At 40.6% G+C, this 25,041-nt stretch overlaps 1 protein-coding gene across 6 annotated transcripts in view; it reads left to right on the top strand.

Annotated features, from left to right (window-relative positions):
* The window catches only part of ESR2 (estrogen receptor 2), a 45,456-nt gene that overhangs the window by 9,334 nt on the left and 11,081 nt on the right, over positions 1-25,041 (top strand). The window contains exons 1-6 of one of the 6 annotated variants that reach the window (XM_085061152.1): positions 5,086-6,206; positions 6,793-6,905; positions 7,457-7,929; positions 12,083-12,258; positions 15,050-15,166; positions 22,930-23,229. In XM_085061152.1, the coding sequence (XP_084917278.1) occupies positions 7,496-7,929; positions 12,083-12,258; positions 15,050-15,166; positions 22,930-23,229 (1,027 nt within the window). In that variant the 5' untranslated portion in view covers positions 5,086-6,206; positions 6,793-6,905; positions 7,457-7,495. Of the gene's footprint in view, positions 1-3,932; positions 4,165-5,085; positions 6,207-6,283; positions 7,033-7,456; positions 7,930-12,082; positions 12,259-15,049; positions 15,167-22,929; positions 23,230-25,041 lie in introns of those variants that run through there. The other 5 variants (XM_085061149.1, XM_085061153.1, XM_085061151.1 and 2 more) reach the window with 5 other exon arrangements.

Here is a 25,041-nt window from a genome sequence, read left to right as displayed (position 1 = left end):
CAGCATTTCTGCAAGGAAATTTTTCTTTTACCAAAGAGAGCTCTGGTTATTACCATTGCTTCTCAGCCTTGTAGAGCAAGAGGTCATTTGGGGAGCCTGAGGCATGGCATGCTCAAGGGAAAGCCACTGCCTCCTGTCTGCTTAGCCAGGAGAAATGAATCCTGAGTTTCCTGACATTAATGCCAAACAGAAACTCTCCCCCATCTTTTGGAGCTGTGGAAGGTCAGATCTGCCAGGGTGGTGGAGCATGAGCTGCAGAAATAAATGATTCACATCATTTGGGGATGTGTCCCACTTGTCTGCCCAACATCAGACTTGTTGCCTACAGATTGCCAGGGGCAGGTTTTAGGGGCAGTTATCACTTTATTCTTTTGTCCATTGGCCAAAGGACTTTTATCACAAGTCTTTATGCCTAGTGAAGGACAGCTGCTGCCAGGGAAAGTCTCTCATCTTTGCTTTCATCAGAAACCAAGGTAATATCTCCCCTGAGAGTGTAGGAATTTTCAATTCCTGCTCTGTCCCTATTGCCTGATTTACTTGTTTTTCTTCACGTATTGACTTTTTTAGCCACCATCCCTTTCCTCTCAAATTTCTGTCTGGCATGAGTGTGTTGCTGCAGGCTCTGCTCTCTGCCTGCTGCTGTATATCCTCCCAGACCTGAGTGGGGGAACAGCTGTGGGAAAAGGGAATAAATGAAGTGGAATCTTCAGTCCCCAATTTATTTATAATACAAGAGGTGTTGATTTTTTTGTGAGAGTAAACAGAAGGAACTTGACTTGAGTCAAAAAATCTTAGCCCCTGTGCCAGCTGATGTCTATAACCTGCCAATAACAGTTATTCAGTAACCCTCCAAGCTGTGTAAAAGTTCTGCTGGCAAAATAAGGCATTTTATCCATATGCTTTTTCCCTTGTTGATGGCAGAGGACTGAGCATGGCACTCTGCTTCTCAGCAGACTGGAATTATCACCTCTGTTGGTGACATGGACAGTGGGATCGAGGGTCCCCTCAGCAAGTTTGCTGACAACACCAAGCTCTGGTGCAGCCTCTGCTCTGCCCTTGGGAAAGCACCTGGAGTGCTGCATCCACCCCTGGGACCCTCAGCATAAGGAGGATGAGGAATATAAGATGGAGTGAGTCCAGAGGAGGCCATGAAATTCATCAGAGGGTTGGAGCACCTCTGCTGTGAACACAGGCTGAGAGAGCTGGGGTTGTTCAGCCTGGAGAACAGAAAGCTCCAGTACCTTCCAGTACCTAAAGGGGCTCCAAGAGATCTGGAAGGGGACTTTTATGAGGATATGTAGTGATAGGATAATGGGGAATGGCTTCAAACTGAAAGAGAGCAGGATTAGATTGAATATTAGGAAGGAATTCTTCACTGTGAGCGTGCTCAGGCCCTGGCACAGGTTGCCCTGAGAAGCTGTGGCTCCCCATCCCTGGGAGTGTTCAGGGCCAGGCTGGATGGGGCTCTGAGCAACCTGGTCTGGTGGAAGGTGACCATGTCAAGGCAGGGGGAGTTGAAACTTGGTGGTCTTTAAGGTCCCTTCCAACCCACTCCATCCACAGATTCAGTCATAATTCTATGATTCTGTGATTCTATGAATGAACATGTTGCAAACGACTAGAAAGGAATGGAGTGGGGGAAGGTTTGTGTGCATTTGTTCAAGAACACTGTCATTAAGAGAGAAATGGTAATTGAAGGAATTAATTCCTCCTGGATGCAAGGAACTGGTGTGTTCTGTGCTGTTGGCATAGAGCTATGGTCTGATCATCAAAACAAGAATAATTTTTTTAAGAATTAGCTTCATTCACTGGTATGTGCTGAGAGACCCAAGTGTGCTTCAGAGATGCTGGATGAAGATGGACATCACAGCTTAATGGAAATTTAAATCTCTGTGCTGCTCTTCCCTGCCCTTTCTTGCATCAGAGGGAGATCTTTTTTTTTTAAATGATGAAGTTCTTACTGGACATGGGTGCTATTCTGTGTACTGGCTTCTGCCACAACACTGCTGAAGGCTAAAGCATGATTACAAAATCCTTAGACAGATCCTTGCATTTGCTACTTGTGTAATAGTTTTAATAGCTATTTCTTTTCTAATGGAACACACTAAAATTTTCATGCTGAAATGCAAATATCCTTTTTCAGTGAAAAGTCCACACAGTACTTTGAAATAATTACGTGGAGAGTAAAGGAGCTGAAGTGTCTCAGTTTGAATTTGTATTCTTGAGCAGGACAGTGGCTTTCATTTCTGGCATCTGAATCCCTAAGGCTATGAAACATACTTAAGAGATTCAAATACAGAAAGCTTAAATCAATTCTCAGGTCTGGTAACATTTTAATTATCTAGAAATTAAAAGGTTAAAAACTAATAAAGTCAGCCTTAAGTCTAGTTTGAACTAAGATCTGAAAATATTTTCCAATTCTGTGGATACCCTCTGTTGAACTAGTCCCACTGCAGTGTAAGCAAGGCAGCTGGTTTTGTGCATCATGAAGTGTTAAATGTTGGTTGTCTTTGGGCAGGACCCACAGCTCTTACCTCCTTGAACAGAACTGACAAAGTGCCCAGTTCCATGATCCTTTCCAGCACAGACAAAATAGAATTTCCTCTGCTATGAATGCCCCCAGTAACGGGAAGGTGGGAAGGGAAATCTAGAGAGCAACTAATTCAGCATCCTGCTCAAAGTCAGTCTTTTTTTAATCTCTCAAAAGAGAGATTTCACAGCCTGTCTGGGTATCTTTTTCCTGTACTCAATGCTCACTGTGGAGAATTTTTCATATACTCTGCTGGATTTTCCCTTGCACTGGCTTGTGACTGTGATCTCCTGCCCTGACTTGTGCACTTTCTCTAAAAAGAGTCTGCATTTCTTGTCTTTGTGACTCCACTTCAGGGGGTAGAATACTGCAGTTGTGTATTCCTCTAGTAAAACAAATCCAGTTCCCTTGGTGCCCCCACATCTTATTCATTGAGCCCTGAAATGTATTTATAAATGTTTCGAATGATCGAGACTTTGTCAGTGTTTTGAGTAACTCTAAGGCTAACAGGACAAAAAGTGCTTGTTTTGCTTAAAAGTATTCTTTCCTGTGTGCTTTTGAGCTCCAGTATTTTCTTCAGAGAAGGTCTTGATGTCGTTAAGCACAGCTTATTAATTTTGCAGGAGTTAGTACAACATCTGAGCTCTGGACAGATAGCTGTGCTTGCATTTTGCTTCCCTATCTCTCCCCTACTTGTTGCATCCAGTCCTTCTCAGGTGATAAAAAACTTGTTTACTTGCCTGCCTTCTGTTGGCAATATCTGGCACTACCACGTTTAATGAGTAATAAGTTTTTCACAAAGCACAAGTATCATCTTACACATCAGGAGTGACTTCCCTTTAATAATCACTTTTCCAGAAGATGATTCAGTTTATTGTTGTGTAAAATGTAACTTAACAGAATATTAATAGAGTGCTCTGCAAGATGCCTGAGGATCTTTGGCTGTGGGGTGGGTGGTGGAATGCATGCATGCTGAATCACTTCTGTTAAACCCCAAGGAAGAATGATTGCACTTTAATTTAAGCCTATCAGAGAAAAAGGTCATCTTGATTCTCTATCGCAAAAAATCTTTACTCAAAATATATATAAAATTCTAAGCATGTTGTAGCGTATGTTGATAGAAGGGTGCCTGAGAATATCCATCTCTCCCTTGCTTTTTGAAGTGTTGTACTTTTCTAGGAAAAGCAATTGTATTATGTTCTCAAGCAGGCACCCTGCCCTCTCTACCTATTTTTTCCCCTCCCCAAAACTTGGGGAAAAAAATTCACACAAGACTTTTAAGGGTACTTGGTATAGGTAATGTGCAATAAGTGGCTTTTGAGTTTGTTGAAATACGTCAGATGGCTTAATAATTTACCCATGTGTCTGTTTGACTATGACATCTAAACCAGCTCTTGTGCCTCATCTGGCATGTCTTGCACGGTGACTCTCAAGATACATTCAGTTGTAGAGTTGTTCAAAGACAAGGAACTTAATTTTTTTTTTTTTTTTTTTTTTGGTGGAGAACATTGATAACATTTCTTTTTTTTCCTACATCCTCATGGATAGTGGTGTCATCCTCTGGGTACTGGAGCTAATGAAGCTGTTTTATGTCAGAAGTGAATCCTGCCTGTAGTGTCTTAGATTTGTGGATGGTAAGTGTTACTCAAGGAACTGGCCAGAATTACTATAGTTTACTTAAAAATGGCATTTCATTTGTTGATTATCTCACTTAGCTAAACTGGCTTCAGTGGATTGAAACTTTTGTAGACTCCCAGGAGACTGGAGTATAAAAATAACAGACACCTGTTTTGTTTCTGTGTCTGGTACAGATCTAGTGCAGGGCTGATAGACTGCATCTAAATAATGTACATTATCATTGAGTCTTGCTTTTAAAATCTTTCTTCAGAGGAAGAAGGAGTGTTGGGACAGCAGTTCACTTTAGGAAGTAGTTAATTTCTGTTTAATGAATAGTGTTTAAGATATGAGGACACCATACCAGTATGGAACAAATTTATTAGCCTATTGCACTACTTACTGTAATCCTTGTATTAAATGTGGTTGTGCTTCCTTCTGAGGTACTGGTGTTTGTGGAGTTTGTTTTCTTGATCCTCAGATCTTGACATCTATTTCCTTCAATCTGCAATCCTTCTTTAAAACACACAACTTCACAGTCCAGCAGCCAATTTTTAGGATCTTTTGAGCAATTTCAGCAGTTTCACTTTATTTGTGAGGCTCTGGGCTTCCTACATTAAATTCCCTGGGTATAAGGAAACGTGATCAATGTGATCTCATGCAGATCCATGGTCTACTGGGGCTAAACCATTTCTTCTACCCAAGTTAATCTCAGGCAAATGCTGTTATTCTTTCACTACATTACAGCCTGCTGAAGACCGTGAGCACAGTTTTCTTTAACCTGCTTTAACCAGAGCCCCCTTCTCTGGTAAATAAGTCATGAGCAGTATGGTTTTGAGGAAGGCTGTCCTGACTTCTTATGCTTGTGTGAACTCCAACCCCTAAAACAAGCTTCACTCTTGCTTCTGTTAACTTCTGTCTATGTTTCTAAATACTGTGTGCTGCCCTTTGAAGTCAGTATCCCCTCCTGCTAAACAGGCAGTTACCCTGCATGCACAGGAGTAGATTCCTCTGCAGAAAAATGACTCCAATCTCAGCTGATTTCTGTTCATAAAATTCCATAGCAGGAGCTCTGTGTTCTCTCTGTTTCTGCATTGTACAGGCATTTATTTGCTAAATGCTGAGGGAAACTGCACCACCAAAGCTATCAGAGCAGAATGTCTAGCTGGCTGTAACAGAGGTGTTGCTGTAATGCTGCTCAGGTCCTTCTCCCCAAAGGATTTGGGGCTGCCCTGCATTCCGTGCCCTTCCAAGGGAGGCAGAGGGACAAAGTGAGCACAGACAGCTTCTGCTGGACATTGCAGATGCTCTGACAGAGTGTCCATGCTCATCCTGAATTCCTGCAGCCTCTGAGATTGCAAGGGGAATACAGCTTTGCTTACACTGAATCTTTAAATGTGTGTTGAATGCAGTGTGCTCACTGGGCTCACTCACAGTAACCCCTGAAAATACTCCTAAGATAATTTTTAGTTCCCTTATTTGCTTCTAAAAAATTACCCACTCCATACTCTGGCAGTGAAAGCACCTTTGGGTTTATTAGTGGCTTTTTGCAGTGAAGTTTTCACAATGCCTGTTTTTTCCTAGAGGAGGCTGTGAAGCATCTGATGTGGGCAGATGAACTGTGTAGGTTGTGTGAGGAGTGAGGCCAGAATCCCTGCTTTGGCTGCTCTGGAGTTCCAGTCCAAGAACTGCTGGACACAAACAGCTGCTGAGATATCTCATTTTCCTGTTTCCCACAAAGGAACAAACAGCAGCTGGGTCTGAAGCGCCTGAGCTGATTTAAATGAGTTTCTGGTTATTTCTACATATATCTTCAATTTCATCGCTAGAGTGCAGAGTGAGGAGGAAGGATGGACTCTCAACTCTCCATTTTAGTCAAAAAGACTATTTCTTACATTTTCTGTTAATGCTTCTAGTCTCAGTCCTCACCCTGGAGGAGAAAAACATATCAATGCCCCAAGGTGGCATACAGAAATGGGGACAGGGGAGGTTGCTGTTACTTCAACAAACCTGTGCTTGAATCTTCCTCATCTTGCTTTGTGGTCATGTGAGGCAAAAAAAGGTAAGAATGTTCAGCATCTATACCTTGGTCACTTGTGGAATAGCAAAGCTGTGGGTGATTGTGTAGTTATCCTGTGGTTTCTCGTGTTAGGATTTTATTACCATATGTAAAAGCACACTACAATATCAGTTCAGGGGGCTGGAACTTGCTATTTTGGATACAGAATTGTTTTGAATTGCAAACTAGGTCTGTCTTCAGCACTGGAATGAATTGCAGATTAAACTCCTAGTGAAGAATAAAGAAAAAAATGTTTTGAAATGCCACTGTAAAATAATGCTTCCAGCACAGGGGTCTGTCTTAGGAAGATTATTTTGGTGGGCTGTTTTTTTCTTTTCAAAATTCTTTTCTCCCTTAACTAATTAGTATATACCTAGATCTGGCAAAGAGTATTTACTGTGGGCAGTTTAAGGTCTTTGTTTTGATAGCTGAGTCAGATGGGAGAAAGGACAGGGAGCAGTTGGGATGGGGATGGAGAGTGGCAGGGAATTTTAAAACTTCTGGATCTTATGAAATCACTCGAGTTGTGCTGTCAGCTTTGGAAATATCTGCATTTCATGACTTCTGCTTTTCTAATGGCTCTGTTCAGAGGTGCCATATCCAGGGACCTCTCAGTGATGAAGTTGCACTGCTTGCTGACATCCACTACCTGTCTTCCTCCTCTGTGTAGAGGGATGTGCAGTGGAGTTCTGGATTTGGAAGGTATAGGGAATATGCATGTGTGTGTGTGTTTGTTTTCAAAATTCCTGCTGTTACATGTTTGTGATGGGAAAGGGAAGCACCCTGGAGCACAAGGCTGAAGACTGTAGTGCAGGTACAGCAGGAGATGGTGAGTTGTAATAAAGAAATTGATTTCTCCTCCATAGCTGTGGATCTTGGGGTAATTTTGTCTCTGATATAGAGCGGTTTTACCCTGGTTGTAACTCCGGTTAAGATCCAAGTTGTCACTTTCATCTTTGTTTCAGGCAGGCCTCAAATAATTTTCTTCTTAAAATTATTATTATTTTTTTAAGGGAGTCTGAACTTAGTGTGTGTTTTAGCCTTTATTTTTAAGGATATTCTAGAAAGCTCTCTTTTTCTTAAAGGTAGTAAATTTGTAAATGGACTATTTAAGTGCATTTGGTGTGTAATCTGTTTTAACGAGATGTTTTTATATTTTCTGGTTTACTGGTTCCTTTTTTCTTTTATGGAAAAGACTTAATGCAGAGCTTTCTTACTTTTTAATTCTCTTTTTTTATACCTTATCATCCTAGGATGAATATTTAAACAGCACTCTTCAGTCTTGCTCCAAAATGTCCCTGTGCACATCTTCTCACAAGGACTTTTCTCAGTTGCTGCCACTTCAGGATATTGGATGCAATAAACCAGAAATTAAAAATTCACCTGCTGGTGTCATCTCCCCAGTTCCCTACAGCTGCAATCAGTCCACACTGACAGCAGAGCACAGTCCAGTCTACATTCCCTCATCTTACACCGAAAACAGACATGAATACTCCGCAATGGCATTCTGCAGCCCTGCCATGGTGAATTACAACATTGCCAGCAATTTTGGGGATCCAGAGAGCGTGGCTGCGAGGCAAACCTCCAGCCCCAGTGCTCTGTGGTCTGCTCCTGGCCATCTGTCCCCTCTGTCCCTGCACTGCCAGTCCTCCCTGCTGTATGCAGAGCAGCCCAAGAGCCTGTGGTGTGACACACGACCTGTGGAGCCAGTGCTGCCTGGGAGCAGGTCAGTGCTGGGTGCTGCTTTGAAACTTGGCTGAATGGGATTTACAGCTTCCTTAGCTCAAGGCTCTTCTTTTTACGTTTGAATTCTATGTGTCGGTTCCTGTGAAAAACTAAGCAATGCAAAAAAACCTCCCCTAGGCACTGAATCAGTCCTGGGGTGTTTGTGTGTGTGTGTGTGTGTTTGTTTGCTTGTTTGCTTGTTTGTTTTTAATGTAACTTCTGAAATGAGATTTTTTTCAATGCCTCCTTAGAGTACTATACAGCAACAAAAAGTGTTACAAATACCTTCAGTGTGGCAACAGTTTACATTGTGTAAACAAAAGTTCAAGACTGCTAGGTACTATTTGGTGTAATAAAAATTAATTTTGGTATGGCAGATTAAGTCCTTTGAGTGAAAGAGGTAAAGGTTCGTTCTTTTTGCCTTTTCATACAATATTGTTTGAATTCCTTCTTATCCAGATTATTTTTTTTTACTGCATCTAATGGATGTGAAGGCTTTTTGTTAACTTGAAATTCAAGGGAAAGGTTTTCTTTGCTTTTTGCTTTTAGTATAAACAGTCACACAGCAGCATCATGTTAAAAGGGGGCTGCTGCTGAAAAGGCCTGATTTTGTTTCTTGTTGCTGTTCTCAACTGACTTTGTAAAGTCGTGAAGAGCAGTCACAGGCTAAATTTTCAGCTGACAAGAAACTCTGTTTGCAAAAACCCATTCTGGTTCTGCACATTTACTCGTATTACAAACCCTTATCAGTGTGTGGATCATCAGCTGATGAAATTGCTCCATTCATGGGCACAACACTTGTTGGATGGATAGAAGCTCAGGGTGTGCAGGTGCAGTTCCTGCTTCAGCAGCTGTATGTTTATCCCCAGCCCTCCTTATTTAACTTCAGCAGTCATTTGGAGTATGAAAAACAGTGTGTCCTGGCAACAGTTTTAATTCAATGGTTAATAAAGGATCTGTGCTATTTTTGAGACTACCCACATTCCTTCTGCAATGGGTGGGCTTTATGCAGTTCTGGAGTGCAAATCTGCTTCCAGTGTAGGTGTGTGGATTGGGAAAGACTCTTTGGGTAGCACTCACACACAGAATTCCCCAAGCAGCTTTGATGTGAACAGGGGTAACATCCAAATTCTTTCCACTTTGGTTAAGGTTCCAAAACTTTGACAGCCCTAGGGAGATTAGTGTTTGAAGCTGTCCAGATGTTGGCACCCTGCCTGATGCTCTGCAGTGCCCCCTCTACCACAGACAGAAGGGAAGCCAAACCTGCCACACTGGAGTTTAAATAAATAAGTTGCAGCTACTTCTATAGATATATAAGGACTATTGCTCATGTAGCTGCTGATGACCTGAGTTAAAGAGAAACCAAGAAAATCTGGAGTATAACCTCTTTTTCATAAAATGCTTTGAATTGAAAGGGGTCTTAAAAACCATCTAGTTCCAACCCCCCTGCTGTGGCCAGGGACACTTTCCCCTGGACCAGGTTGCTCAGAGTAGAAGGATGACCAGGAGAAAATCACTGACTTATTACTTTAAGCAAAGTCTTAATTCTTTTTTGGAGAGGTAATATCCTCATATGGAAACCACAGCCATAAAATAGAGAGGAGTACTAGGAGGTATAAAGCAATAAATCTTTCACCATGTGGTTCCTCAGTAGCTGCCAGGGTACATCCCCTATTTTCCTGCATCCTTTGGTGCAGGAGCATTGTGGACATCCATCCAGCTACTTGCAGCTCACCTGGAGGACCTGGCAGCTCATTCCTCTGCTGAGCATCTTGGGGTGCCCCAGTCCCCCAGGAGCATTGTCTCTACCCACGTGTGGGACTACCTTCTCTGTTTGCCTTTTGTGTAGAAACACCACGAAGCAGGAGAGTCCTGGGGTAGGGGATGTTTACCTGCAAGCCCTGACTGTTTGCAGGGCCTGCTGTCCTCACAGACAGGTGACAAACTGGTGGGGTTTGAGCCTCCTGGTGTGAGGCTGCAGCTGTCACAAATGAGTGGCTCTGATGCTGTTTGGCCCGCAGGAGGAATTTGTTCCAGATGGTTCTGCTGTGTGCAAGCTGTTTGCCACAAGTCTGGGGAAGCCTTGCAGCTTGCATGTGTGCAGGGTGGCTGTTGTTAAACTTTTAAGCAGGGAAAGAAGAAGTGCTTTCTAGAAACACTTGTTGTGACTGGGAGGTAAAAACCAACAATCCTCACAAAGATGTGTGCTTTTCTTTATTTTCATCCATAACCTCAATGCTTTATCGAGGGCAATAAACATTGCTCTCCACAGCACATCAGTCAGTCACAGAGAGGCTCTCCAGCTGATTTTGAGTCTCTTTTGACTGTCACAATTGGATAATAATTCCCAAGTAAGGCTTAAAAATATACCTCTTTTGCTAATGTGAAACACCCAATTATTTTTCCTTTCAAATGCAGGGGAATAGGAAGGAATAGCAATGCTTTTTCTTCCTTGCATTAGCAGCATATTAGGCATGTGTGATCCAGTCCCTTTACTCTTGGGGAGAGTTCCCCCTCACTGGTCTTCCCAGCATGGCAGAGAGGGAAACAGCTCAGTGATTCACCAATCCATTAATGGGGTGTGTGTGTAATCAAAGATCGAGCTCATTAACCACCTAAACACTCCTCTGCCCTGCTACATCTGAATGAATTAACATTTAAAAAAAAAAAAAATCTCCCAGTAACTTAATTGCGCAACAAATACTTTAATTTTTCTGTTTTGAAATTTGCTCCAAGGAGCACCTCTTCTTCCTTTCCAAATTTTTTACCAGGAAATTGAAGCATGTTCTCCTCAAACACTCATGAACTTGATGATTTTCATTTGGCATGTGGGTGTGTTTGTCCTTACCTCCTGTCATGAAACCAGCACAAAATCTACTTTTAATATATTAGTTAAAGCCTCTTTGACAGCACTTTCAGCGTGTTTCCACTGTTCTGTTTAAACTTGCCCTTGTTCTGTAAAAGTCATAAACCATACTACCTGCTGTCTTACCCCAATTGATTTTTCTTCTCCTCCCTAATCCTGCTGGAAGGTGGGATGAGGAAAATTCTAGAGTTCCTAAATTCTTCCTCTGTACTTAAGTTTATACCTATAAGTTGATGATACACTTTTCCTTTTCTCAACCTGCTGCTGAGAGTTTGCACATGACACTATTTTCTCTCTGTCTAGAAATTGTATTGACCCTGAAAGCACAACGTGCGAAAAACACCAAGAAAATGAGGTCCAGATAAAAAGGATACAATGGATGTACTTCCTATACCTAAACCCAACATTGCTGATAATCTAAGTTCCTTTCCTCTCGCTGTTTGTTTACAGGATCTTGGTGTCAGGAATTGGCTATTTTTCCATGTTTTTATCCTGTTTTAATTTTAATTCAGTCATGAAGAATAGTTCCTGTATGTTGGAATTATTTGCAACATTCCAGGAATGTGTATATCTTACCAATTTATATAGACCAATATTTTTTAATGCATGAAAATATTTTATTAATTGTGTTTCTCCATTCTTCTTGTATTCAGACTTCTTTTAGTTTAGCATTAGGGTGATCAACATGGGCTGTCACCTTGAACAGAAAACTTTGTCTAACATCATGAGCTGATCTTGGAGGCTGAGATTCACATCTCACTTATTTGTCTCCTGAATGTCATTGAGTAAATAAAGCCTCATGTACAGGATGAAATACTTGAGAATGGATGTGTGTTGTAATTTTGCCTTACTAACAGGACAAAGCAACTGCACCTCTGTTCATTGTAGCATTTTTCATGTAGTCTGAGCTATCTGAGTTCTCCTTTTCCATGTTAAGCTCCTGAGGGACAAAATCCACTTCACAAATTCCTGGACTTGCCCATTTCCAACAGTTCTTCAAGATCCATTAGCATTCTATGTGATTTTCCCAGGGTTCATGTGATTGATACAGCAGCAGTCCAGTTTTATGCCTTTGAGTATTTCAAATCTTTCTAGAATGTCATCACTGGAATTAAGACTAAATGCAATAATTGTCAGAAAAGGCTTAACAGTGTTTCACACTGTCCTGTGTTCAGGAACATGAAGACTCTATAGAGAGAGAATTAAAGACAATAGAAAATTATTAAACTCTTTGCAGTGCAGTTTAGATTCTTCCTCTTTTGTAACAGATGTTTTTCTTTTCTATCAGAGAAACTTTGAAAAGAAAAACTAATGGCATTGACTGTACAAGCCCAATTGCAAATAATCCTGGCTCAAAAAAGGATGCCCACTTCTGTGCAGTCTGCAGTGACTATGCTTCAGGATACCACTATGGGGTTTGGTCCTGCGAAGGCTGCAAAGCATTTTTTAAAAGAAGTATTCAAGGTAGGACAAACAGGTTTTGATAATTTTGCTCAAATAAATTGTTTTGTGTGACAAGGGGTTGCAGCATTCAATCTAGTAATGAGTTGGTCTGAAATGCTGATGTCTGGTGCTCCATGCTGAAAATAGAGCAACACATGATTTGACTGTTTGATCTGTTGGCTCTGATGTTATCAAGATCTGGAAGCATTACAGAGTGAGCAACTGATTTCTTTAGAGAAGAGGGGAATGCATAACACAGTGTAGCCTTGCAGCAAAGGACTGGGTGGGATGGCACTGCAGAGCTATGAATCTGATGGGAGTTTGTGTCCCAGCTTAGTTGTAGTGATTGAGAATTAGTTCAAGTTACAAGTAAGAGTAGGCAATTATCTGGAGACTTTGCTTGCTGGAAGCTCTTCTTGACAAGAGTCTATTGCCTGGAGCTGTTGAGTCATGGTGTATAATATCTACACACTATGCAGGATGGAAAAAAATGTGTAGCATATATCAGGTACTAACCTGATTATTGTTAACGCTCAGCCCTCCACCCCTGAGCCTGCACTGCAGTATCTCTTACTCTGCCAAGTCTCTCTAAGACTTCTACTTCCATGTCTAAATTCTTAAATATTTGGTATTTAGTTCAAGTTTGCTGTGTGGCTGCAGTGTGAAGTAAATGTGGAGCTCCACATCTGCTGTCACAGCCAGTGGACGTCACTTAGGCACTTATTGCAGCTTTGGGGCACTTAGTTCCTATAACCTTGGCCTAGTTATCCTGGTCTTTGACCTCATCTGGGATCTAGTGGAAAATTATTTGTATTGACATTGGCTACTACATTTGGCTACCAATGCAGAAAATCCTGGTGCTTTTCAGACTTTAGTGTTCCCCTTCCTCTTCTGCCTGCAAAGCCTTTAGCAATCTTCAGATACTTTCTTTTGGTTCAGTAAGGCAGAGTTGGTGCCACCAGGAGAATCAGAACTTGTTTTGCCTTTTCAATTTATTGGGCGAATTCTGCACAGGGGAATAGCAATTTCTACAAGCTGGTGCAAGAACTTTTGATTTCTAAAATAATTGAAGAGAACTTTGTGTCCAGTTTGTCACAAATGGAGAGTGAATTTGATCTCAAAGGGTTTTCTGTCAGGTAAATGGTTTGCCTGCTCTGTGCTGCTCACATGTGCTTGGACTACCAGCAAGTTACTCCCTGTGGGCTTTTGTACACTTCAGTGTACCCTGTCAGGTAATGGTGATTGTAATTCAAATAAAGGAATAATAAAACACAAATAAAAGAAAGCCAGTTCTTGGCATAAAACACTATCAAGCCCTCAGTTGCAATGGTTGTTATGCAGGATTTTATGCATTAAAATAAAAGACTTCTGGGTCTGCCATAGACCAAAATGTCAGGCTAATGTCTAATTAAAGTTAGATGGTATGACTGAGGAGCTGTGTGTGGTCTCCTCAGCTTGTCTGAGTTTGTGCTGTAATCTGTTTGTCCCACATCACTGAACATCTGCCTGCAAGTTAAATTATCCCAATGCCACAGGAGTTTTAAATCACTTTATTCTCCTGTGTGCTCGGGTTATAATGCAACAGAGAGCTTCCTCCTCCTCTCCCCCCGTGCTGTGTGAAGAGTGATAAACAGTAATTTGTTTTTCAGTCATATCTGCCAGTAGGAAATGGGACAAACTGCAACCTGATCTCTTCTTCTTAAAATTGTCGGTTCAAAAATTCAAGGTTAAAATAATTCTAAATTTGCAATGCAATAGTCACAATAGTTCAGTTAAATAATTACTCTTGGAGACATGAACTCATGAGTTTGCACCAAGTGGGAAAAAATTCACTCTAGTTGCACTATTTTTGCCTTATCTTATTCTTGGTTGGGAAAAAAACACAAAAACCAAACCAACTTAAAAAGCAGCCTGGGAGAAAAGACATTAAGAAATGTAAATGAGTGAATATTTTTTGCCTCCTTTGGTAATTGCTGCAAGAGATAGTTCCAGTATTTGGCAGGAGATGACTCAACTGTATTTATACCGGGAGCATACCCAAGTCCAGTTTACAGTAATAAACCTTTGGACCAGATTATTGATTAATGAAATACAGTGACATAAAGGGGTTTGGGTGGAAATGAGGTGAGATGGGAAAGAATAAGAAAAGAACAAAAGAGGCTGCAGTGAAAATTGATGAAAATAAGATAAACACTTGTCCAGAATATCTAAAACTGACACGTTTTACTTGTGCTTTTCTTTATAGTTATAGGATGCATTCTTTTATACCAATCTGCTTTTTCTCTTGGCTTTTTTTTTTTTTTTTTTTTTAAATTTAAATTAACTTCGGCCTTGGGTCAATCCTCCAAAGGCTTCTTCATTCCTGGAACTCACCACGTCAGAGTTCAGTAAATAGACCTGTGGTTTACTTAAATCTTTGCAGGACTGAAGCTTCTCTTTCAGCTCTGTCAAGGAAAAAAAAAAGAAGATCTGATATCTGCCAGCTATAGACTCGCAATATACAGTAAGAAATTGGACATTGGGAGCAAATCTCCACAAGACTGTATGCTCCATTTTCAAAAAATGAGTTGGTTTTAGAAGGTGCTTGGTTATCTGACAGTCATCACTATAAAGCTGGGCTATGCTGTCTGGTTAATTTTGAGGCCACAGACTGATATTTATAATACAAGACAAATATGCATTTTTGCATCAGTTAAATTAATGGAGCTTAGATAGATGAAACAGCTGAGGTGTTTAAAGTCAAGAACATTCCTGATTTGGGAAATGACCAAGAGAGATGGTTGGGAATGTTAATTTTTCCCCTCTTCTGCAGGACACAACGATTACATCTGCCCAGCCACCAACCAGTGCACAATAGACAAAAACAGGCGCAAGAGCTGCCAGGCCTGCCGCCTGCGGAAATGCTACGAAGTGGGGATGATGAAATGTGGTGAGTTTGCCATACCTGCCTTGTTACCTTGGGTTTTGCAGGCTTTTTTTGTTTTTTCCTTCCCCTCAGCAATTCTGTGTTTTTTCCCCTTGGAATCCTACAAAGGCACCACAGTCAATTAAAGCAAGGTTTAAGGTTTTATAGGAAGGAATTAGCTGATTCTTCAAGCTGAAGAGAACTTGTCATTTTCAGAAGAAAACCTTTCAGAAGAAGGGGTAAGGTGTAGGTTAAGTATGTGAAAACCATATAACTTCTGCAGAGTTTGGGGAAGGCAGGTACTTCCGTACCATGCAGAATGGGAACTCAAGAACTGCTGCTTCCAGAGCCTTCCAGAGGCTAATGTGAGGTAAATGAGCTGTGCTCTGCGGGTTGGATGCACTGCAGGAAGAGCAATGTCACATCAAAGCAGTAGTTAATTAACCCAGCATTCCACCTCTGACTGTGGCAAGAGTGGTGCCTCTGGAGGAGTATGAGAATGAGACCAGCACTGATGTGGAACTACTGCTGTCAGCTCTCAGCTTCCCACATTTAGAAGCTGAGGATGCTAGTAGAATGACTGATTTTCCATTGTCCCTCTTTTTAATCCCATAAAAGCTTAGCATCTCCAACATTCCTCAGCAGCTTGGCCACCCAGCCTGTGAAGAACCAGCTCTGTGGTTGCCCAGCTTTTGTGTGGGGTTTTTGGTGGCTTGGTGAGGGGCAGGCAATGGGAGGGCAATTTTTGTTTGAACAAGCTATCTTCAGATGATGCCCCACAGCTCTTCTGCCAAAAGAAGTAGTGAACAACCACTGTTCATCGCTGCACCACTCAGAATTATCCAGCCTTTCCTCTTGATGTGACTTCAATGTAGTTGTATGTTTATAGATGACACTTTAAAGGTTACTTTTAAGAACAAAGTAATCTAAAAGATGTTTCAATCTAATATATGTTTACAGTCAAGATTTGCTGTTTCTTATAGATTCCTCAATGTATGTAACAGAAACAGGCTTGGAAAATATCCCATAAGAACACTGGAGTGGAAAGGAGAAGGTCACTGTGCATGATTCTCCATGATTCACATCTTGTTTCATCCCATTTATTGTAGATATCTATTTCTGTTTCAAAACGAGACACTGTTTTCATCCTCCCACTGCTTTGATCTGAAGACTGTTTGCAAAATATAACTTCTCTAATTAAGAACATTCTTTAGAATTCCAGCCTGCATTTATTGCTGGACAATTAATGTCCACTTTTTGCTTAGAGGCTCCTCTTCTCTCTGTTGTTAACGGCCTGGTTATGTTTAGGGACTGCATCATATCCCCTCACAACCTTTGTTTTAGTTGGCTAAATAAACCAAGGAAACTTCTCATCTTGCAAAATGGGAAAGTAGACAGAATCTGGAAATCATCAGGGTAGCTTGTCCCTCCACCTGCCCCAGGCACAGATAACCCATTTTGCACTTGGATGGCAAAAATCATGGGCAGCATTCCTGTGACTCTCCTCACTGCAGTACCACTAATACATTTCTCTGCCCACAGCCCAGGATCCTATTTGCCTTTTTCAAGGTGACATCATGCTGGCAGTTCATAATCACACCACGATCTGTTATGATTGCAGCTTCCCTGTTCATTCCTAGCTGATAACTCCCAGTGTAGAACTGAAATTTCAATTGTTCCTTGCATTACTTTTGTACCCCTAAAGTACATTTAGTTTCTTTTGCTCAAGTCAGATGGTTCTTTCTATGTGATGCTCCTGTCTTTTCCTACAGTGATGATGCATGCCAGCTTTATTGGTGTTTTTCATTAGTGTGATCTTGCCTACAGAAAGGAAAGGCTTATGCCTACAAATAAGACTCCTTTCAGAGCCTGACTTTCTGAATGGTGCCACTGTCTTTTGCTTATCTTTATGACTGAGAATTTTGCTCGTAGTTTTTCCAGTGGAGGTTTCTATCAAGCCCCAGTTCTGGAGTTGGAAAGGGTTTTTTCAAGACTGATTCCAGGATGATATTATAAGATAGACCCTTGCAGTTCTTGCCTTAAATTAATCCTTTTTTTTTCTAGCTGTCCAGAAAGTCCTGGTGTGTAATTAGACCTTATGGGCACTGTGGTATTACAAGTAATAAATTACAGTATGCAGTTATGTCTTAGCCTCTGTTCCTTTGAATCTTGTCACATATTCCTAAGCATGTTTTCCTACCATAATGATTGTCTGCAGGACATTAATGACTATGCCAGACAAAAAATGACAGATTGAAACTATAAGTGAAAAAAAATAATTGTGTTTTTAAATAATTAGTTTTTAAATAGTAGCACCAAAGCTTGAAACTCTCAGGAATTCAGTTTGAGAGTCTGGACAATTTAATTTCAGAAAAAAGAACATAAAAATTACTCAGAACTGTCTGAGTCACCTGATGAGTTAAGTGGCACCTGTGAATAATGCTGATGTATGGACACATGGTGACAGACATTTAAACCAGGCAGATTTTAAGACAGTATTTCTTGCATGAGATGTAAATGCCATTTCCTGCAGACTATCTCTCAAATGTTTTCTCACTAGAACTGTGCTTTAATAATTTTTTTTATTGTTGAAAGCCATAAAAGAGAACACTTTGTTTTTAATGAAGGCTTTTCTGCATCTCTGCTCCTTTCTGAGGTCACTTAGTGAATGGATTGGTTCACATCTGCTACAGCCCTGGGTGAGATAGAATGGTTTGTGAGTGCATTTCTGCTCAGTGGAGACTTGTGTCCAGCAGAAATGATAACAGAAGTTCAATTACCACTTTATAGTTTACAAGAGCTCTTCATAAAATCTCAGCACCATTCCCAACATATTTTTAAATCCTCACTTTGCGTATTTTCAATAGACAACTTGAGAAAAAAACACACACATAGGTACTTGTGTGTTTAAAACATACTTTTCTATGTCTAAATGGGATTGAGCAGCATGTGCCATCTTCAATAGTGTAGGAGACAGTAGAAAAGTGTTGCTCTGGAGTTTCCTGGTCTGAAATTCTCTTGGATGTCATTGCCTTCAGAAATGTTGAGAAGTTTGCCCAACAAGCCACAGGTATTTTGGTGGAGGCCACCGTGGGAGTGGCTTGTATTAAGGTGGTAATGGATTTTCTTACAAAGTATACCAGCATTGGCAAAAGCACGAGGGTCTTAGATCCTGCATCTGCCAATTCCTCTGCAGGAAATCCATGTTTCCTGCTGTTCCAAACAAGAAAGTTACTGCTAAATTTTGGCACTAGGACTACTAACAGTGGTGGAAAAATAATTACCAGAAAAATTGCACTGTCATCAGGTGCAAAGAAAACAGAAAAACTGCAGTAAACTGCCCAGCAAACTTGAATAAAACAGATCAGGATGAAACTGATCTTCCCTTGGGACTTTCTGGTGTTTACCTGAGTGCTTCATCACTTTGCATTCTTGGAGCAGCTATGCCTTGCTTTGCTTTTGATTTGCTTCCTGAGGCTCAAATAGACCTTCTTCCATAAGGAGTTCTCAGTTTCCCTCGCTTGTCTTTTATTTCCTTCCTCTGCCCTGCTCCTATATCCTTTTCCCCATGTGTCAGTTTTCAGCATGTTGAAAATGTTCCAAAGATAAAGCTCCTTTCAGCCCCAAGTGAGTAGGCTAAGAGGTCATGCTCAGAAGTGATGGAGAGATGCTGCTCTTGAATCCTGGCATCATTTGACAAGTTTGCAGGAAGGAAAACAGATTTCTCTGTGGGCTGGTTCAGGATTTGGCTGTTTCCCCTGTGTGTGGCTGCTGTGTGCAGTTGAAATACCGTAAAGTACTTTTCACACAGCAAATAAGTGGGGACAAAATGTTTCAAGAGATTCTCTGGACATCAGATGTATTAATTGAATTTTAGTTTTTATAGAAACCACTTTAATTTTGGCTCATATTCTCATGTGCACACAGGCAGGTGCTTTGTCAGTAGCTCTGCTCTGGAATATGTACTCACAAGAAGGTTTGCATTTGCTTTCAAAGGTGACTGGAGTGATAATGATTTACTGGAGCCAGTTTTAAGCCAAAACACTTTAAAAAACTTATTATAATATATCCAGTGGTAGAATCTGCAGTTGCTACAGAACTGGTTAGTTATATCAGCCATTGCCAGGGACCAAAATCAGCATGAAGGGCAACATGCCATGTAACTGCCATGTAACTGCCCACCATATCAGATAGCATTCGTGATTTTCAGAGAATTTGTGAAGCTTGAAAAATAGTGTGTTTCACTGCCAGTTATACCTGCTGTGGCTTGTTCATGGGTGAGTGAACAGGCTCATTTTAATAAATTTTTTTCAATGTGCTTTATTTCTTGTATCTTGGGGTCATTTACTCATGTGGTCTGTGGTGCTGTAGCTCAAGGTCTTGCCCTTGGTCCAGCATTCTCAGCTGAATACAGCAATTTTCTTGCACAAAATAGCTCTAAATAAGGAGAGTGTGGTAGGAAGAATGAGGGATTTGATAATTTTGCACTTCTGCAATTGCCTGAATTACCTTTATAAAAATGAATATTAGCTATTAAGTACAGTTAGGGAGTTGGTGGTAAAGTCCAAGATAGTCCCTAATCTGGACAGCTGTATTTTATTGCTCTGCCTTTTCACACATTGATCCACATCTCTGTGTCTACTTAAGACAAACATTAGGCTGGTTGATAATTATTTATAATATGTAGTTTTGTAAACACTTATACATGTCTGTTGCATGCTAATAGATGTTATAGTAAAATTTCTTAGTCCTGTGTAAACTTTGGACTTGAATGCAAAGCAAAGAAGTTCCTTTGTGTTGTTGAAATGTGCTGTTTTAATTGGAAAGACTGGTGTCTTCTGCTGAGTCAGTTGACTAGAAGACTTAATTGTAGTTTTATTTTTCTTTAAATACAAGCAGAAAAAAATTAAGTGGAAATAAATGGTATCTCTTAATTATCTTTTATGCACACTGTTGATTCAGCCTACTTCTGCTTTGGCAATATATGGTGAATAAAAAAATACCACAAATAGCTCAAAATCTGCTTTGGTTGGGTTTTTTGCCACTTTGTTTTTGTTATCAGTTGTATTTTCTTTAGGAGCAAGTTTTTTATGCAGAAATGTAATACACCTAGTCTGGTTTTCTGCACTGGTAATGTGATTATAGAAATTTGGTTTATGTTTTAAATGGAGCATATTTTTTATAATAAGAACTGGTTATATAAGAAACTCAATTCAGTTAAATAACCTAAGGTAATTTAAAGGGGTTTGCTAGTTCCCAGGAAGAACACTCCACAAGTATTGAGACCTTCAATACTCTGAATATCACAACCTGACTGAATTATCTTTAGATGGAGCACTGAGTGCAGCTGTGCAGATGGAAATTGTTCAAGATTATGTCAATTAGAACAGAATGCTGGACTACTTTTTCAATTGCTTTTAAATTTGGTTTCTTTGACCTTCATTAAAGTACCTGCTCAATTACCTGTATGCTTATATTTTCTATATATTTCTATAAGCTTATATTTATATTTATATTTATAAGGTACAAAATATTATTTAAAGATCTTTATAACAGCGAACTGGAAAAGATAACTCAGATAACGCATATCACAGAGCATTTGGCATTTTTTGATAGCCCAAGAAAAATTTTACTCTACCCTCTATGGCTTTTATTCCCTCTGCTATTTTTCTTGTTCTGTATTTCAAGGTGCCTGTGGGAAATGTGTTTCAGCTTTGTCAATAGTGCAAACAATGTGTTTCCTTGTGGTTTTGGTCTGTCCCATGCCATGGAGATCAGAGCCATGGATTTCCCTAGGCAGAGCACCTTGGCACCTGGGCACCTCCTCATCTGACTCCAGCTGGGCTCTTGTTTTAGTTGCCTACTTCTCTGTCTGCCTTTACTCTTTGTCTACCCTGATGGAAAATACATATTTTCTGTGCATTGCATGATTTCAGAGCAGTCTGCAGCCTCCTGTGCCATTCTAGTGTTTTTTGGAAGCTGACAAATCACTTCAAGATGTTCCTCTTGGCCTTTGTGCATTAGTCAAAAAATGAGGTTTAGCACAGAGTTCACTACATTATCAAAGTGTCTTTGTAGAAAATAGTCTATGCCTTGGTGGCCTTTGACTCTCTCAGGAAGGATTTGCCCAGGCAGATGGTAAAAGAAATTGCTCTGTTACTTCTGTGGTTCTGCAGGGAACCTTTTTTTGGGTATTTTCATCATGTCACATTCCCTGAATCTACCATAAAATAGCGTCTCAAGCTCCCACTGTCTCTGCTGGTATGTTATCTTTCCTTAGCTGCTGTTCCTCTACTCTTGCAACTTCTAGCTAGTTGTCATTTGGCTAAGCATTTGGTTCTACAAATTATTTCCTTCAGTCCATTATTAGTGCAAATATCCTGTGTGCACTCAGCCCATTTCATCATACCCAAATCCCTTTCAAAGTTGCAAAACCATCCTTGCTCCAAATGGTGCAGATCTTAAGATGGACTTCCAGCTGGAACATACTTCCAGTCCCAAATGGCTTGGATAGCTCTATGCCTGAGGTCTGTTCATGGGACCAGCTTTGTCTGTTGGTCTTCTCCAATCTCTTGGATTTCTAGGTAAAGTGTGTTGTCCAATATTGAGAACTTCTTTAATGAGAACTTCTTTAACTTTCTTCTACATCAGTGTGGTTTACTGAACAGGCAGCAAGTGAGAGAGAGAGAGCCACGTGCAGCTGAAAGGTCCAATTCCTAAAAGTCCTGGAAGACTCTGTTGGTCCTTATTCAGTCAGGTTGTTCCTGACTGGCCTTTGCATTCCCTCCTCCCACAGCTTGACCCAAGTGCTGTTTGACTTCTGCTGGAGACATGACAGGACTGTGACCTGAAAAGCCACCTCCATCTGAGGTTCCTCTGCCACATGAGATTCAGTCTGCATTTACCCAGCATCTTATTTGGCAAGACAAAGCCTTGTCAACAGTATCTAAAAATAATTTTTTGTGCCCCCTGCCCTTATTTTTAATTTGGCTTATGTTTGGATGTCTTTGCTAACCACAGTAGAAATACAGCTAAATGTTTTATGAATATTTTGGTTTTGGAGAAACTTTTAGACTATTTGGTTGGCAGCTTTGCATAAACAGGTAACAGTGGTGCCACCAATAATACTGACAGAGAATTGGACAATGTTTGGTTTTGTCAGAATGAACAATTAATTAAGTCCAGGACTGTTCTTTGCAACAGAAATAGCATTCTGTAGGCAGAATTCCAAACACAGGATTTGGTCCTAGTTGTAGATATCCAAATTCCCTTTGGAGAAACTCCTGATGACTTTCTGGGGCATGGGGAGAAAATGAGTTGGATCTTGTGAATCCCTGACTGAACACCCAGCTAACTTTGAGGCCCAGCTGTGCTTCTTCCTGAGGCATTTAATGTGTAACATAGCCCAGACTTCCAATTCTTCTTTCCCCCAGCCTACATCTAAAGCAGAATTTACAATCAGCTATCTTTATTTGCCTTTAAAAATCTGATTTGTATCTTTTTGATGTCAATGGGAGTTTTCCACTGGACTTTTAAAGTGAGTCAACCGAAGTTCAAAACCAAACATTTTTAAACTTTATTTTTGTTTAGCAGAATAAACAAAACCCCTCAGCTGAAGTCAGCGGGAGCAAAGTCAAGCCCATGCTGAATGCTGTAGAAATTTCACGTTCAAATTCGAACATCCAAAACCCCAATTAAAGGTGTTTTCCGCCTCCTACCCAAATATTTGGGTTTACACAACACAACCTGAGGGAAGAACCTCTCCAATGCAGTTTCTCTCGCTGCAGGCTCGAGGAGGGAACGCTGCGGGTACCGAATCCTGCGGAGCCACCGGAGCGCCGAGGACCGCGCGCACTGCCTCGGCAGAGCCAGGAGGTACAACGAGGCTGCCACCAGGGTGAAGGAGATCCTGCTGAGCACCGTGAGCCCCGAGCAGTTCGTGCTGACCCTGCTGGAAGCAGAGCCACCCAACGTGCTGGTCAGCAGGCCCAGCAAACCCTTCACTGAGGCCTCCATGATGATGTCGCTGACCAAACTGGCAGACAAAGAGCTGGTGCACATGATCGGCTGGGCCAAGAAAATTCCTGGTGAGAGATTCAGCTTGGTTTTGTTTGTTTCAGTCAGTGGTTTTACCATCTAGGTGTTCTTCTCTACTCTGAAATGGCAGCACGGCACAGTAAGTGCAGGATGTGAAAGTCAGGCTTTCTGTCCTGTAAAGTAATGGAGAGTTTGTTGCTCTCAGTAACTAACCTGGGTGTATTTTAATTTAGACACAATCTAACCCATCACTTGCTGTCTGTTCTTACTCAAATACTTGCTCATTTTGCTGTAAAGCAGAGCTGGTGTTGCATGTAATTCCTCATCAGCTATAAATACCTGATTAAGCTGATTTAAAAGCTTCATTTACCACCAAATTCTTTCCTCAAGTCCTGATAAAAGGTTTCTAGTGCAACTGGCGATAACTGAAGGGTGTCCAAGTCCTGGCTGTCTGCAATAATTTCATTTGACAGAACTGCTACAGAAAAACATCAGTGGAGCACAGTGTTGATCTGAGATTTATCATGTGCACTCCTTCAAAACAAAGATCAATAAGGCTTCTTTTGGTTGTTGGCCACACCAGGAACATGCACTGCAGAACAGCTGCCTGTGTTAGTGCCTGGAATGTCCCAAATGTGTCCATGGCATGGTGGCAATGAACCACTTGACTTCTGTCAAACCAGAAATTATGAACCTTTTGCAGTTCCTTCTCCGTGGAGTACCCGTGATTAAAACAGGCAGAATGAAAATTAAAAGTGAGCTAAAAGCATGGAATAATTGGTCATCTGCTGAGCTGCTGGGGAGGAGATGTTTGCACCCCAGGAGCATCTCAAACCACACTGGACATTTGCAAAGTGATAGTGGCTTTGCTGTTAATGTGGGATGTTTTAAACAGAGAGCCCAGATCCTTTATCCTTATTGTTCCTGGCTTAAAAAACTCTGAAAATGACTATGAAGTAAGTAACCATAGGGGGTTAAATGGTATCTGTTGTTATAATTTCTTGTCTAATCATAAAAATTTGATAAAAAAATCACCATTTCAGAGGACTCCACACAGTTGTGTTTATCTGGTAGGAAGAGAATTGTGAAGGAAACCAGTTTTAGAAAATGACCTAATTTTAAACAACATTTCAGCGGGACAAAAACCCCAACCCAACCTTTTCCATTTTCTAATTATTATTAATTTCTATTTTTTAACTCAGCCGGTTAAGATCAATTATTTTTATTTTTTAAAAGATTAGTTACCAAACCAATCCTTATTTTGGCACCAGTCACTTTTAGTTTATTTTCAACATATGTCAGAAATAAAAACTTTTTCTTGGCAGTAAAAGAACTGTATGAAGAAAACCCATCGAAGCAATCAAAACAGTTCTTGGGAATGTTGACACTTTGTCATCTCTGTTTTTTTCTGATTGCTCCTGTTACACAGAACAGAAATAAACAGCATTTTAGAGCAACGCCAAAAATAGATGCAATGTTTAATATGCACCTAATTACAAGTAATATTACATGGCAGTAGGAGCATTTACTTCAATGTGGATTGATCTTTTTGTTATTCATTAAAAAAAACCATGATTACTAAAGCTCAGGACATGGAATTTCATTTTTTCAAAAACTCTTGCCTGAAGGTAATCATGTTGATCCACACCTGATTCCTGGAGGTAATGTCTTAGGAAAAAATAGAGAGTTCTTGACTAATGGCCCAGTAAGCAGTAATTTTGCATTCTGAAAAGCTGAATATTTGCTTTTGTGTACCTGGGTTAGGAGCCCATTTTCAGCTGTAAGTTATTATTGGATATTATTTTGACACTCAATGGAAATGAAAAAAAAAAAAAGTTTTCCCTATTGTATTAACAGTAACT

This window comes from Lichenostomus cassidix, chromosome 5, assembly GCF_008360975.1.
Source record: "Lichenostomus cassidix isolate B80296 chromosome 5, HeHo_3.0, whole genome shotgun sequence".
Classification (NCBI taxonomy): domain Eukaryota; kingdom Metazoa; phylum Chordata; class Aves; order Passeriformes; family Meliphagidae; genus Lichenostomus; species Lichenostomus cassidix.
This window is presented reverse-complemented; position numbering and strand designations above follow the sequence as displayed.